At 47.6% G+C, this 12,571-nt stretch overlaps 1 protein-coding gene across 1 annotated transcript in view; it reads right to left on the minus strand.

Moving 5' to 3' along the window:
* Nucleotides 1-12,571, minus strand: part of PACS2 (phosphofurin acidic cluster sorting protein 2) — a gene marked incomplete at its 5' end in the record, with an annotated part of 45,175 nt that overhangs the window by 12,008 nt on the left and 20,596 nt on the right. Inside the window, 4 exons of the mRNA XM_010141270.1 lie at nucleotides 5,989-6,097; nucleotides 7,378-7,488; nucleotides 10,298-10,452; nucleotides 11,130-11,236. Of these exons, the coding sequence (XP_010139572.1) occupies nucleotides 5,989-6,097; nucleotides 7,378-7,488; nucleotides 10,298-10,452; nucleotides 11,130-11,236 (482 nt within the window). The remainder of the gene's footprint in view (nucleotides 1-5,988; nucleotides 6,098-7,377; nucleotides 7,489-10,297; nucleotides 10,453-11,129; nucleotides 11,237-12,571) is intronic.

Here is a 12,571-nt window from a genome sequence, read left to right on the forward strand (position 1 = left end):
AAGTCACACGACATTTCTCAGAGGCCAAGTACGGGAGACAGGTAGGAAGCAGACAAACACAGATTTCTCATGTTTCTCTCTCTGTGCATCCCTCGGTGCCCAGAGCACTGCAGCGTCCAGGGAAAATCAAACCAGCATTGACTTCATCCAGAATATTGCGGGGTGCAGCACAAACACGTCAGGAACGCAGGTATTTCTGCGCTGTTTCCAGCGCAGATCAGAAATGCATCAAATGCACCGAGGTTCCCAACCGCTGTGCGATGAGCACGGGCTGGAAGTCTCCTCTAAGCCTCATGAAAAGCATGGCACAGAACCGCAGCGACCACGACTCAGCCTCTTGGTCCACGGCAGGGCGTGCTGTGGCAAAGGGTCTCCTACTTTGGCTCCGCTCCGCAAAGGCAAAGCCAGGCGCTTTGCTCCCTTCCTACCTCACAACCCCAGGCACTGCACCTTCATTCCTCCCCCAAAGCACATGACAAAACGACTGAGTTCCTGATTCTGTGCTGGAAGCCAGAAAGGTCACATCTTTCCAAACACGGCTGCAAATAAACCTCCTACGAACATGACATCTCCAGCTCCAGTTTTGAACAGAGAAACGAGAAACCCACAGAGCTGTGGGGAAAAGCACAGAAGGAAGGGTCAGGCACCTTCTCATTTCTTCAGCTCCAGGGGCTGAGCAGCAGGGAGAAGCGAGCTCCACTGACCAAGCGAGGGAACCGCAGCAGTCACCACGTCATCTCTCAGCTGCTGGATGGCTTTATTCAGAGCTCTCAAAAAACAAACCATGTGCAATTTCAGCGGAAAACTCATTCTTGTTCCCCCCGGGAGCTCAGACTTCCACTGAGGATTGCTCAGGGGCAATTCTGAGATAAGCCATTTGCTTCAGTCACCGTTTATCACAGTTTGCAATGATGCACAGACTGCTCCTGAAGCAATCCAACTGGATTTCGGCTCGGCTGGTCTAGGCCTGTCACACGTCCTCTTGGGAATTCTGATCTTGCACATGTGCCTCTGAAAAACGCAGCGTATCGAAACAGCTGCTGTTCATGTGGATGAAACAGAAGATGAGATGACCGTGCTTCTTCTCTTTCATGCTCTTCCCTGATTCTTGTCCTTTGGGATGCCAAAATACTAATCCAGAATCTTTTCACATTGGTAACAGTCTCTTCTATTCCTCCTGCCACTAAAATATCCTCTGTTCCTGGAAAAGCAGCTCCCCTCTATCACCTAGGCTGCCCAGCATCACAGGCTGCAGAGATTTTACCCTCATAGCGACATTACAGTAAGATTGCATTTAAAATTTAAGCAACCCACAATGAAGCCAAGCAATTTCCTAGCAGAAGGGTCTCCGATATTACCTTTATTCCAGGCAAGTCCTGCAGGGGGGCAGCAGGAAAGAGGGGGCTTTTATCACCGAAGGACTAGCAGGCCCCTAAGCCATTTCAGGCTAGGCACTACCAACAGCTCCCATGTTCATCTGTCCTTCCCACTGGGCAACCGTAGCTGTCTGCTGGCTAACGCTGTCACTGTTCCCAAGTCTCCAGCGGTCCAGCCAAAGGGACAAAGCAACTCCAGGTTCCCACGACACATCAGATGAGTCACCTCTCTGCTTCCCCATGAAACTCCCACCCAGTTCCCCTCACGTTCCTGCAGCGGGTTAGACATACTCAACAAGGCATCCAGCATTTCCTGAGCCTTGGCCCTCCTCTGCTGCACTACTCTGGGCAAGGGGCACAAGTAAACCCTGTTACATTTCCACCAGCCGTCCCAGGAGGTTCGTGCAGCAGCCAGATAGATGACAGGGGCACTGCTGAGCCAGAGGAGGGACAGGTCCATCTTCACCAGCTGTGTTCATGTTCAGCAACCGCTGCAGGGTGTGTTTGAGAAGCAGCACTCAGAGAAACGACCTGCATTTCACCTAGTCACTGCCCTGCAGAGCCTCAGACACACAGCAGGCAGAAAACATTGTTAGCCCTGCTTCCCACTGCCCAGGAACCCTCTGACCCAAGGCACTCATGCTGCAGGGAGCAAGAGTTGGGAAAGTGCTCTACGACACATGAGGAGTGAAGAGCTTTTGGTAAATACGTATATTAGGCAGGAAATGACCTAGCCTTCACCCTGACAAGCGAGCGATGCTTTTATTTCCGACAGCCAAACGGCTCCCCAGATTCATGCAAGGGCTATCCAGAGGCCACGTGGCATGAGCAGTGCTGGACAACACTGAATTACAGTGGGTGACAGCAGCCCAGTTCACAAAACTGATCTGCAACCCAGCTACACTGGGAATGAGTGACTGTCGAGTCCCAGATCTCAAACACTGGAGGGCTTCATTCAAGAAAGCAATGCAGAGATACCGATGTCGACGATGCACCCCTCCTAGCGAGAGGCCCACCTCTGCCACGTGGTCTCAGCTCCACAGACGTTGCCTGGACTGCAGTGTTTCCTGACAATTCAGCAACCAGTAAGTCTCCCAGTGCTCACAAAGTCAGTCACCCAGTGTAAGGCAGAGGAGCTGAAATGGCCGTTCATTTCTCTTGAGCCCCTTCCTCATTGCCAGCCCCCTGGATTTCAGCAAGGTCAGCAGACGTTCCAAAAGAACGGGGCAAAGCTTTCGCACCGTTGCAGTCCATCACAGGCAGAACATGCACCGACCTTTCGCCATGACACACAGAACAAGGGGACAGGAAGGAGAGCGGGGTGAGTCAAAACAGGGATAGCTGGCAATAAAGTCACAAAGCAGCTCATCACATACAGCTACGTCCTAGAGACTGGCTTGGCTTTCCTTGGACCACTAGGGCTTGTTTAACAGAGCAAATGCTGGGATACCGGGAGATTTGTCTGGCAATGAATTGGTAGGTAATGCTGCTGTTTCTGCATGGACCACTGCCTTGAAAGCTGGCCTGGGAGAAGCCATTCACCTCTGGCCTCGAGTGAGAGGGACTTACAGTAACTTTGTGAAGTGAGGACAAAAACAATGCCGCTCAGTTCCCATACGATTCGAAGCAGGGGACCCTGCAGAACAAGGGGGTCTTGGAGGCAGCTCAGAGAGCACAACTCCACACTTTAAGCTCAGAGAAGTCCCATACGTTTGGGATAGCCTGCCAGTAAGAGACTAGTCCTCAGTTTCTGGATTGCAGGGAAAAGAGCTGCTGGTCTGCACTCTGACACTGCCCAGCTGAACCCCACCCTGAGCCACTGAGTGCCACCTGCAGCACTCCAGTTCTAACAGATGGGACCCAAAAAGCCTTTGCTCCTTCTGGAGCTCCACTATATCCCCGACAGCTAGGAAGAAGGGAAGTAAAAAAACCCCACCTTCTTCATGTTTTACTGCTCAGAAGTGCCCTGTCAATAACCCATTTATCCCCATTCAGGCTGCACCCTGGGAACCCGTATGTGTGGTCCAAAGGCAGAGCAGTCATTTTCAGCAGTGCGTTCTGCCAACCGACGCTATAGCTTCAAAGCAGCGAGCAGAACTTAACCTAAAGCACAAACTGTGCATCCCAGACCTGCAGGATCTGTTAAACAAGGCACAAAAGACCAGTTCATGGGGGAAAAGAGATAGGAGATGGGAGAGGGAACCTGAAAGGAATTGATACCTTATGGTAAAATCAAAATGAAAGCTCTTTTTCCTTTTCAGAAAGCATCCAAAGAAAAAGATAAATAAGTTATTATACTTACAAAGTGATCCATTCATTTAGATAGTGCTAATGGAAACACAATTTCTGTGTTGTTTTTCACAATGCCCTCTCTAAATCGCCATCCATGACAGAGAGCTGTATTTCTAAAGTAAGCCACACAGGGAGATAACTGCCCATCGCTCCATGGGAGCGCTTGTTCCTCCAACTCCCTCCCCAGCTTGCTCATGCGGTACTTAGCTGAAAGTAGGAGTTATTTTAAAGTGGACACAGGAACACTAAGAGACTGCAGACTATGCAGCTGGACGGTTTTTGTTTTACTGTTTTACAGTTGGGCTGTATGATCCTAAAGGTCTTTTCTAACCTAAAACCATTCTGTGATTTTTGTGCCAGGAGTCCGAGTAAGTCTCAGCACTCTCTTTTCCAGGTAACCTTCTGCAGGGTTTGACCCCCATTTAAACCTATCAACAGCTTCAGGTGTGGCACCACCAAGTCCAAAGGGTCTGAAATCCGAATGGATCAGAGCAGTTTGGTAGAACAGTCATGCACACTGCGGGGAGGGCTAAGCACGTGTGTGGCTGTAGGTGGATTTCCCAAGTACCAAACTGGCATTTCTGGGCACATCACTCAACATGATTCAATGCGGGTTAATCGCTTCTCAGCCTTTTGGCTAAGATTGAGCGCAGCGTAGATTCTAACGACAAAAATGAACCCGGAACAGAATGGAGAAGGCAGTGAAGACCAGTGCAGAGCCCAGCAACTGATGGGTGCAGAGAAAGAACAAGGCAGCCATCAGAAAGGGCTCACACTGCACTAGGGGTGTCTGAACTCCGTATTGGTAACTGAGGTACGTCTTCACACCAAAACCAAAATAATATATTGAGGATAAGAGCTTCGAGGACGCTGTGGCTCTCCAAACGTCACCCTTATCAGGGTAACACTACAGAAGTTCACAAATACAGGAAGAGAGCGCTCTCTTTTCAAAGGACTAGTCACTCCGGGAATATTTTCTCCAGGAGAACCTGAAGAATGGGGTAAATTTTACTGAATTTCTGCAAAGTAATGTAGAGCAGACACAAGAATGGAAAAGCAAAGTACAGCCAGCACTTCTGAAAAGAGGGTGAAAAAGTGACTCTACCCACACCTTTAATTCCTCCCAGTTCTTACGCAAAGGAGGCACCAATGAGGGATGTTAACGGATCAAAAATGAAAGATCAGATATAACATGGGAAGGGTAATTAACAATTATCATCAATGCCTCACAGGAGATTGTTAGTTCCTAATCAAGAAAAATCACAGGAGCTGAGCATTAGCCCTTCTCTGATTCACACCCCAGTAATTTCTGAGTCTATTATTCCCCTCTGTGTCTTGGAAACAATGCATCTCTACCCTTCAGTGACAGTGATTCTTCTTCCTGGACCACAGCCACACAAGGCTCTACATAATTCTGAACCTTGTTTTCAAACCCCAATCCTGCCTCCTACAGGCTGCTTATCCCTCAAGAGGAGTTGAAATAAAACCTGGTGAATGTCAGCTCTCCCCAGGAGCAGTCCTGGTAGCCTGCAACTGCCAATCAACAAGGATTTCACCCTCCTGCGAGAAGCTCTGCTGTTTTTCAGTACTTAAGGGGAGCTTACAAAAAGGATGGGGACAGTCTTTAGCAAAGCCTGTTGCGACAGGACAAGGTGTGATGGTTTTAAGCTAAAAGGGGGAAGAGTTAGGCTAGATGTAAGGAAGAACTTTTTTACAAAAACACCGACCCAGGCTGGCCAGAGAAGTGGTACATGCCCCATCCCCAGAAACATTCCAGATCAGGCTGGACAGGGCTCTGGGCAACCTGACCTAGTTGAAGATGTCCCTGCTCACTGCAGGGGAGTTGAACTAGATGAGCTTTGAAGGTGTCTTCCAACCTAAAGCATTCTAAGATTCTATTTACACTCCAGAAAAAAGGGTTTCAGTTCCCTCCACACCAATGTAAAAAGGCCAGGTCTCATCGAAGATCCTTTGGCGGGGAATGCTACGCTCCAGTCTTACACAGCCCAAAGGTCTCCTTGGTAAGAGATCTCCAGAACCTAAGCAGTTAATATCTGTCCACCCCCCATCCTGCCTAGTCCCCAATTCCCCAAACCTCTCAGATCGTCAAAGAAATCACTGCACTTCAGGTAACCACACTGCTGTGGGTTCACTGTTATCTAGGCAGGACACATCGCCGGGGGCAGGCCACCATAAGGCTCCCGAGGCGTTTGCAATTTAGAGTGATTTTAAGACTGCTGGCACGGGAGATGAGAAAAAAAACGCTTTGTTTTCAACCTGATGCTCGCTCTGGAAAGCCAGTATTACGCTCACGACATACCTCTTCTGCTTGTACGTCAGCATCGCTTCAGCAATGGGCAACTGGTGCGCACAGTTTGCCCCTGCTATGTACTGCGTTATCCGGGAGACGACATCGGGGGTTTCTGGAACTGCAATAAAACAAAGAAAAAAATGGAGATAAAACAGAGATAAAAATGGAGAATCTACACCAAAACGAGGTTACATTTTCCTCATAGCATGCAGGCACATAAGTAAGGGCTGTAGTGTACAACCAGTTAAAGAACAGCTATGGTTCTCGAGCTGCATTTCTGTAGCTAATGAATCTCTAACCTAAGCAGAAAAATCAAGTCTGTATTGACATCTGTCTGCATTTTCAAGTGCAGCAAGGAACTGAAAGAACCAATTGCAGACACCTGCTCTTCCACGACCTCAGAATCAATGAAAAACGTTAGGAGATGTCTAGTCCAGCCCCTGCTCCAAGCAGGGCTAAGTTCACCTTCAGAACAGGCTGCCCAGACTTGCCCAGCCAAGTTCCCATCTGCTGGAAAAGAATCTGAGCAATCACCTGTGACAAGGTGTCTCTACTCTCTCGAGAGCAGCCTGGGAGACTCAGGCACTCTGCAATTCCTACAGGAGAACCACACTGCAACCTCCCTACCGTCACGGCACTCCAAAACCTCCAAAGCTTTTTCCTTTACAGAAATTTCTGTATGGGATATGCTTCATGAAAGCATCACTCAGTCAAATCTCAAGCCTTCACATAGCCCTAGATGCCAGATGCAAATCTTTTCTGTTTCTTTCCATTCTTGAGGGAACAGATGGAAAAAACTGTAAACATTAGAATTTTAAGGAAATTAGTACTTTAACACACAGTAAAGCTTCCTCCTGGCCTAGAACAGACTCAAATCAGAAGGGGAACTCCATCTGACCTAGGGCAGCTTCCACATGTTACAACGCTGGTGAAGACGTTGTAACATCTTGGTGAAGACCAAAATTCTTTTTTAAGGAGAAAGATCCTGGCAGCAGACTTCAGAAACATCAAGGTCACACAGGACTAACAGAAGTTAATCTTCCCAGAGTTCCCAGTTTTCCAAATCTTTCAGGCTGGACAGTGTCTGAAGGTAAACTAAACTTTAAACTGAACTTTACTAAACTTGGTAGTGAGACCCTCACATCAAAGAGCAAAGCAAGAGCTAGGTAAAACCAACGTGACTCAGAGGGAACTAGTGCCTCTGGGAGCCAGCAACTGTTTGCAAACCACAGTGTAGAGGAGACACAAAGATCAACAGCTGAAAAGCCAACGTGGTAGAGTGAGGAGAAAAGAGGAACAAAACCATTGTCTGCTTCCTCTCAGATTTACCTGACCTATGCTAAAATTCCTCACTCGAGCCTTTTATCTCACACAGGCCAGACGGACACGTGGTCTTACCAGTGGTCTGTGCTTCAAGTTTGTTGAACAGATCTCTCCAGGCTAGATCTTGGAAGAAGTTGTTGTATCTGTAATCTACGGACCCCAGGTACTTGGCCACTGGATGAGAGCCTAAGAAAGGAAGGAAAACACGACAGTTCTTCCCAGCACTGAACACAAGGGTGTTTTTTTTATCTGTAAGCAATTAAATCACAAAATTAAAACTACACTAGACACCCCGGAAATAAATTTATTTGATTATAACCAATTAATTTAGTCCACCTTATCTCTACAAGAGCATGCAAACAGACCTCCCAGCAGCGACTGCTTCACCACCACTGATATCTTTCAGGGACACCTCCCCTTTTCACCACCCAAAATTAAGTTTTAAAAGGCCAAAGAAAACAGGTCTGGGAAACTGCTGGGGAAGTAAGTGATTTGGAAGACACCTCAGCCTCTCAGTTTTGCAAGCAGCTTTCCCAGCAGCCCTTCCTGCCTGACCTACTGTGGCCAGGTCACCTCTGCCAAGAGGAGTCAGACCTCTTCCTCCAAATGTTTGCGCACTACAGCTCTTTCACAATACTGAGAAGAGGGAATTGTCCTCGACCAGGAAAAACGACCCCAGGAGAATTGTTTAATCAGTGGAGAAGGTCTCCAAGTTCAGTAAACAGGCTGTAATTAAAGACAGAAGGCAGAGTCTGAGGATCACAGTTCCCAGCTCTAGCTAAACCTTATGGATCCTTTATGAGCATGGAATGACTTCCTTGCAGAACATCTGTGTGCCCGGCCTCCAGCATGCAGTCCTGTGTGGAGATCTGACTTCATACTCATGCTGAGCAAGAGAGGGAAGGCAGCTAAGTGACAAACTCTGCCCTGGGAGCTGGTAAAAATTTGCCACCTTCATTTTTGGCCACAAGTGTCCTCAAACCAGACAACTGCTTGTGCGACCACCTCTCCAGTCTTTCAACATAGGAGAAAAGGTGCGCCAGGATTGCACTTCCCAGTCACCACATTTCAGCCATGCTGAGCGTAAATCCTGTACGTTTACGATCAGCCATGAAGTGGCCTCAGAGCTCCTTGTAATCAGCTTATTTTTATCCCTCCTGCATACCAAATTCCCGCATCAAGCCACACTTCCAGAGACTGCAGCAGCTGAGTCATCAGCTGGTAATCTGTAACCTGACAACTCCTTCCAAGAAGTTGCTTAACTATACCCACCATCCTCCAGTACAGCTCACGGTGGAAGAACCCCACTGGAGAAGCTTTCCCACGTGCTGGGAAAAAAACATTGCGCATGGCAGATGCAGTCAGGAGTAAGTACTAAACACAAGGTCTCCCAAGAAGTTCTATCCACAGGCGCTGAATAAAATGCTAAAAAAAACCCCTAACAGCCAAGATAACCCCCAAACCTTTTTTTCTGTTTATCTGCCCCTTTTCAGTTGTTTATACACTGGTTTGGACATCCAAAGGGGTCTTTCAGCCAGAGAATCAGAAGCATGAAGCAGGACTGAATCTCCCAGTACGGATGCTCACAGACACTACGCGTTTCTCTTTAACAAACCACTGTAGGTTGACTCTTCTGGCATTGTTGACTCTTCTGGCATTGCAGCATCTAGTTGTGGGCTGAGAAAAACCTCTATGTCTATGGGAAAGGTCCTGTTAGAGAAGTTACTATTCCCAAAGTACTTTTAAAAAAGCATTTACAGTTCTGAAGTAATTCCATTATCAAAGTGCTTGGGTTTTTTTTTAAATTACCAAAGGAAGTTTTAATATTAAAAAAACAAGACAAAAACCACACTAGCTAAGTCTTGAGTTTCACTTTCAAAGAGAATATTTTCAGGTCATTAAAAGACTGCAGGATAGAAAACTCTTCTTCTGCAGCCAGGAGACAGTCAGCAAGCGAGCACCAAAGTCCTCACTCACAGATTCTCATGCAAAGCATATTTAACCTTGCAGAAATATTTTTTTGTTTTTGCCCCCTAAAGGGCGCTCTCTCTTCTTCCTGCCAACCACTTTGGAATCTAAATGCCTCCCTTACAGAAGGATCCAGCCCTCTCCCTCTGCCTTTTTCATTTGACTTCTACAAATGCCACCACTGAGTCAACAGCCTAACCCCGCTGTTCACAGTGCCAGGCAGCAGCTTCTGACTCCCACAGCAACTGCTCTCAGCTGATCCCAAACCTAGAGTACAGAAAACACCAAGAGAAAGTGCTCTTCCAGTTTTCTCACGCCAACATCACCTAAATACCGTGTCCGCACAAGCCACCCCTTGGACTAGACCAGCTGCTGGCATGACACCCTTACAACACTGACGTCACCAAGGTGCCCCTGCCCACAAGCATCAGTGACCACCTGGCTTCCCCGGCCTCGTCACTACAACATTCCTCATGTTTATACCTACAAGACCCCTAACATTATTAGCAGGTCATTCTGCTTTCCCCAACACAAGCGACCTGAGCTGGGTAACTCCCCAGCCAAGAAGGCCTGTTGAGCTGCTGGAATGGCCGAGATAAGATGCTGGAAAACCGAGGGAAAAACCTGAGGAGAGCAGCACGTAAAGGAAAGGTGTAAAGATACATGTAATTCAAATAATTTAAACTCTCAGTTTCAGAGCCTTTAAAAATTTTCACACACACCCCCTCTCCTCCATAAACATTTTCTGTGTCAGCCCCAGGGAAGCCAGAACAGATATTGCTTTGGGAAACGTGGTGCCCAAAGAATTTTGAGACTTCAGCTTGACAAAAGGTTTAGTTTGGCATCATGAACATAAAGATGAAATTCATTCAGGCAAGAGCAGCAACACAAGCGTTACACAATGCTATAACAGCACGACATTTGCCTCATTTAACCCAGCCAAGGCTTCCAGGAGAGCTTCTCCTGAGGAAACACATCACATTTAACCCATTCATCTTTCTATGACTAAAAATTGTTCCTTATTTACCCAGAGGGATGATCAGAAATCTCATGTAGCCGAGCCAGTCTGGGGTTTTGTGAGACAGCTGCTCTACGAAGAGCCTCAACACAGCACTGAGGTAATTCTGGGCTCCGGCCACTGCAATTTTAATTGGGTTCGGAGGCTGAGAATTGCAGTTACAGCTGCACAGAAAAAGAGGAAACATACTCATTATCGTGCTTGCAACCAGTTATTTCAGAACAAGTAAACAAGAAAATCAGTATCAAGCACAGCAGCAGAGAGCTCATTCAATACACAAGGCAGTATCACAATGATTTTCAGCAGCTGAAAACATTAACAACAAAATGCAACGTTGTTCAGTACTTTAACTGGTTTCCTTGCTCCTCCTTTCACACATTTTGATAACCTAAAGGGCTGGACTCTGCTATCTAGGTTAGATAACTAACTGCTGTGTCGGAGCACACTCTCGGGTACCCACAGCAGGTATCTAGGGAATGCCTTGAGAAATTAACCTGGGAATTATTTGAGAGGGGTGGGGGGGAAGCAAGAACTATTTAAGAATCTACCTACCCATTAGCTTTGCACACTTTATTGGTTATTAGATCTGACCCATGACGCAGCCTACAAAGCACAACCTTTTAAAGTCACCGTGTTGATGAAAGGAGGCTTGTATCGCCCCACACACACAGCAGAACAGCACTAACTCTGCAGGGCTGGCGAGTGCTGGAGACTCAGCTCTGACTTCAGGAGAAACATTGGAAGGGACAAGTATTTCTCAGCTGTTGGATGGAAGACTCCCTGGGCACGGGGGCACAGGAGCTGAGACTCAACAAGCAACACAAGCAAGGTGAGAACTTACTATCTCTGTATCCTGGAGACAATAGTGCTGAAAGCTGCCTGAATGTCGGCTGAGGAGCACGTGCAGACCACTGGCAAGGTATGCTTCTGCAAGACATCTGACAGGTACTGAGGAGAGAACACAACATTTTATAGTCTTTTTTTTGGTACGGTTTGTCACAAGAAGAAAATCTGCCTCCCCCAGCCTCCTGGGTATTCTCACACCCAAGCATGGGCGCTCTCCCCATGTCCAATTTGTGACACAGCTATTTCCCAAATATCTTGTTCTTGTCCATCAAAGGGAAGTTCCTCCTCCAGAAAAACTGAAACATTGCACCTTCCTGACAGAGACCAACACCATATCCAAACCATGGCAGCAACAGCTCTAGAAGAGCACTGCCTGCAGGGAGCAGGGCAGCAGAGGCAGGTCATTTGCCCAGTAGACAGCACTGGGTAAGAGCAGACGCTGTCAACTCACCCACCTGCTTCTGGGACTGCAGTTCCCTCTCTGACTGAACAAATGCAATGTTCTGCCCAACCTCAAGCACAAAATAAAAAGAGAAGGGTGCTACTAACACACATTCCTGACGAGGGACTGTCTCCCCTCCATGCAGCTAAAGGGAAACACCACACGCTTCGGGTACACATGGACATAATATCAAGGAGACAGTCTCCCCTTTCAAACTCTGCACCCCAGCCAATGATATCTTCACGTCCTCTGACACTGCAGGCACAAGCTGCCAAAACTACTGGAAGACAACTTACAATGCTTTCTGTCCATCTCTAGAAGGCATTTCTCTATCTCCCAAGTACAGAGAAAATAGAACCAGTAGCTCAGCTGGTATTTTTGCTCTTTCAGACACTGAGACCCTAGTTCTTTCAGAAGCAGAAAGCTAAAGCAGATAACGTAACTCCACAAGCCTGGCACAAGTTCTACAGGCAACAGTCACCCAGCACGCCACTTCCATACACGTTCTATTGCTTCCTCAGACTAAAGTTCCAAAAAGAGCAAAATTTGTTCCAAACCCATAACAAACCGCCCCGAATTGCCACAGCACAAGAAAGCCCTGCTCAGGGTTCCCCTTAACACAACTACCACTCACTCAGAAAATGTGGGGTGACATACCTGCAGTCAGGAATCTCAAGCATATGTGCAAGGCAACAGACCTGACCTGAGTATCTTCTGTGTTCACCACCTGTGCCTAGAAATCTCAGCCTAAACCACAGGTCAGCCATCCCTGCCTCCTTTGCCCCAGTCTTCCACAGCTGAGAAGCAGGCTCTTGAGTGCAAAGGTCTAGCCACTCCCAGTGTGCTGCCAACCATAAGGAATCGTTTTGTAGAAGAGAAAAAACCTCTGTGGCAAAACTTTACAAGATCCACAGCATTTCCTGGTCAGAGGAAATCCAACCTGCAGGCACTGAACACTCAGTACGCTGTCAGCCCGCACGCACCACCACCGCTCT

This window comes from Buceros rhinoceros, unplaced genomic scaffold, assembly GCF_000710305.1.
Source record: "Buceros rhinoceros silvestris isolate BGI_N320 unplaced genomic scaffold, ASM71030v1 scaffold11790, whole genome shotgun sequence".
In the NCBI taxonomy this organism is placed as follows: domain Eukaryota; kingdom Metazoa; phylum Chordata; class Aves; order Bucerotiformes; family Bucerotidae; genus Buceros; species Buceros rhinoceros.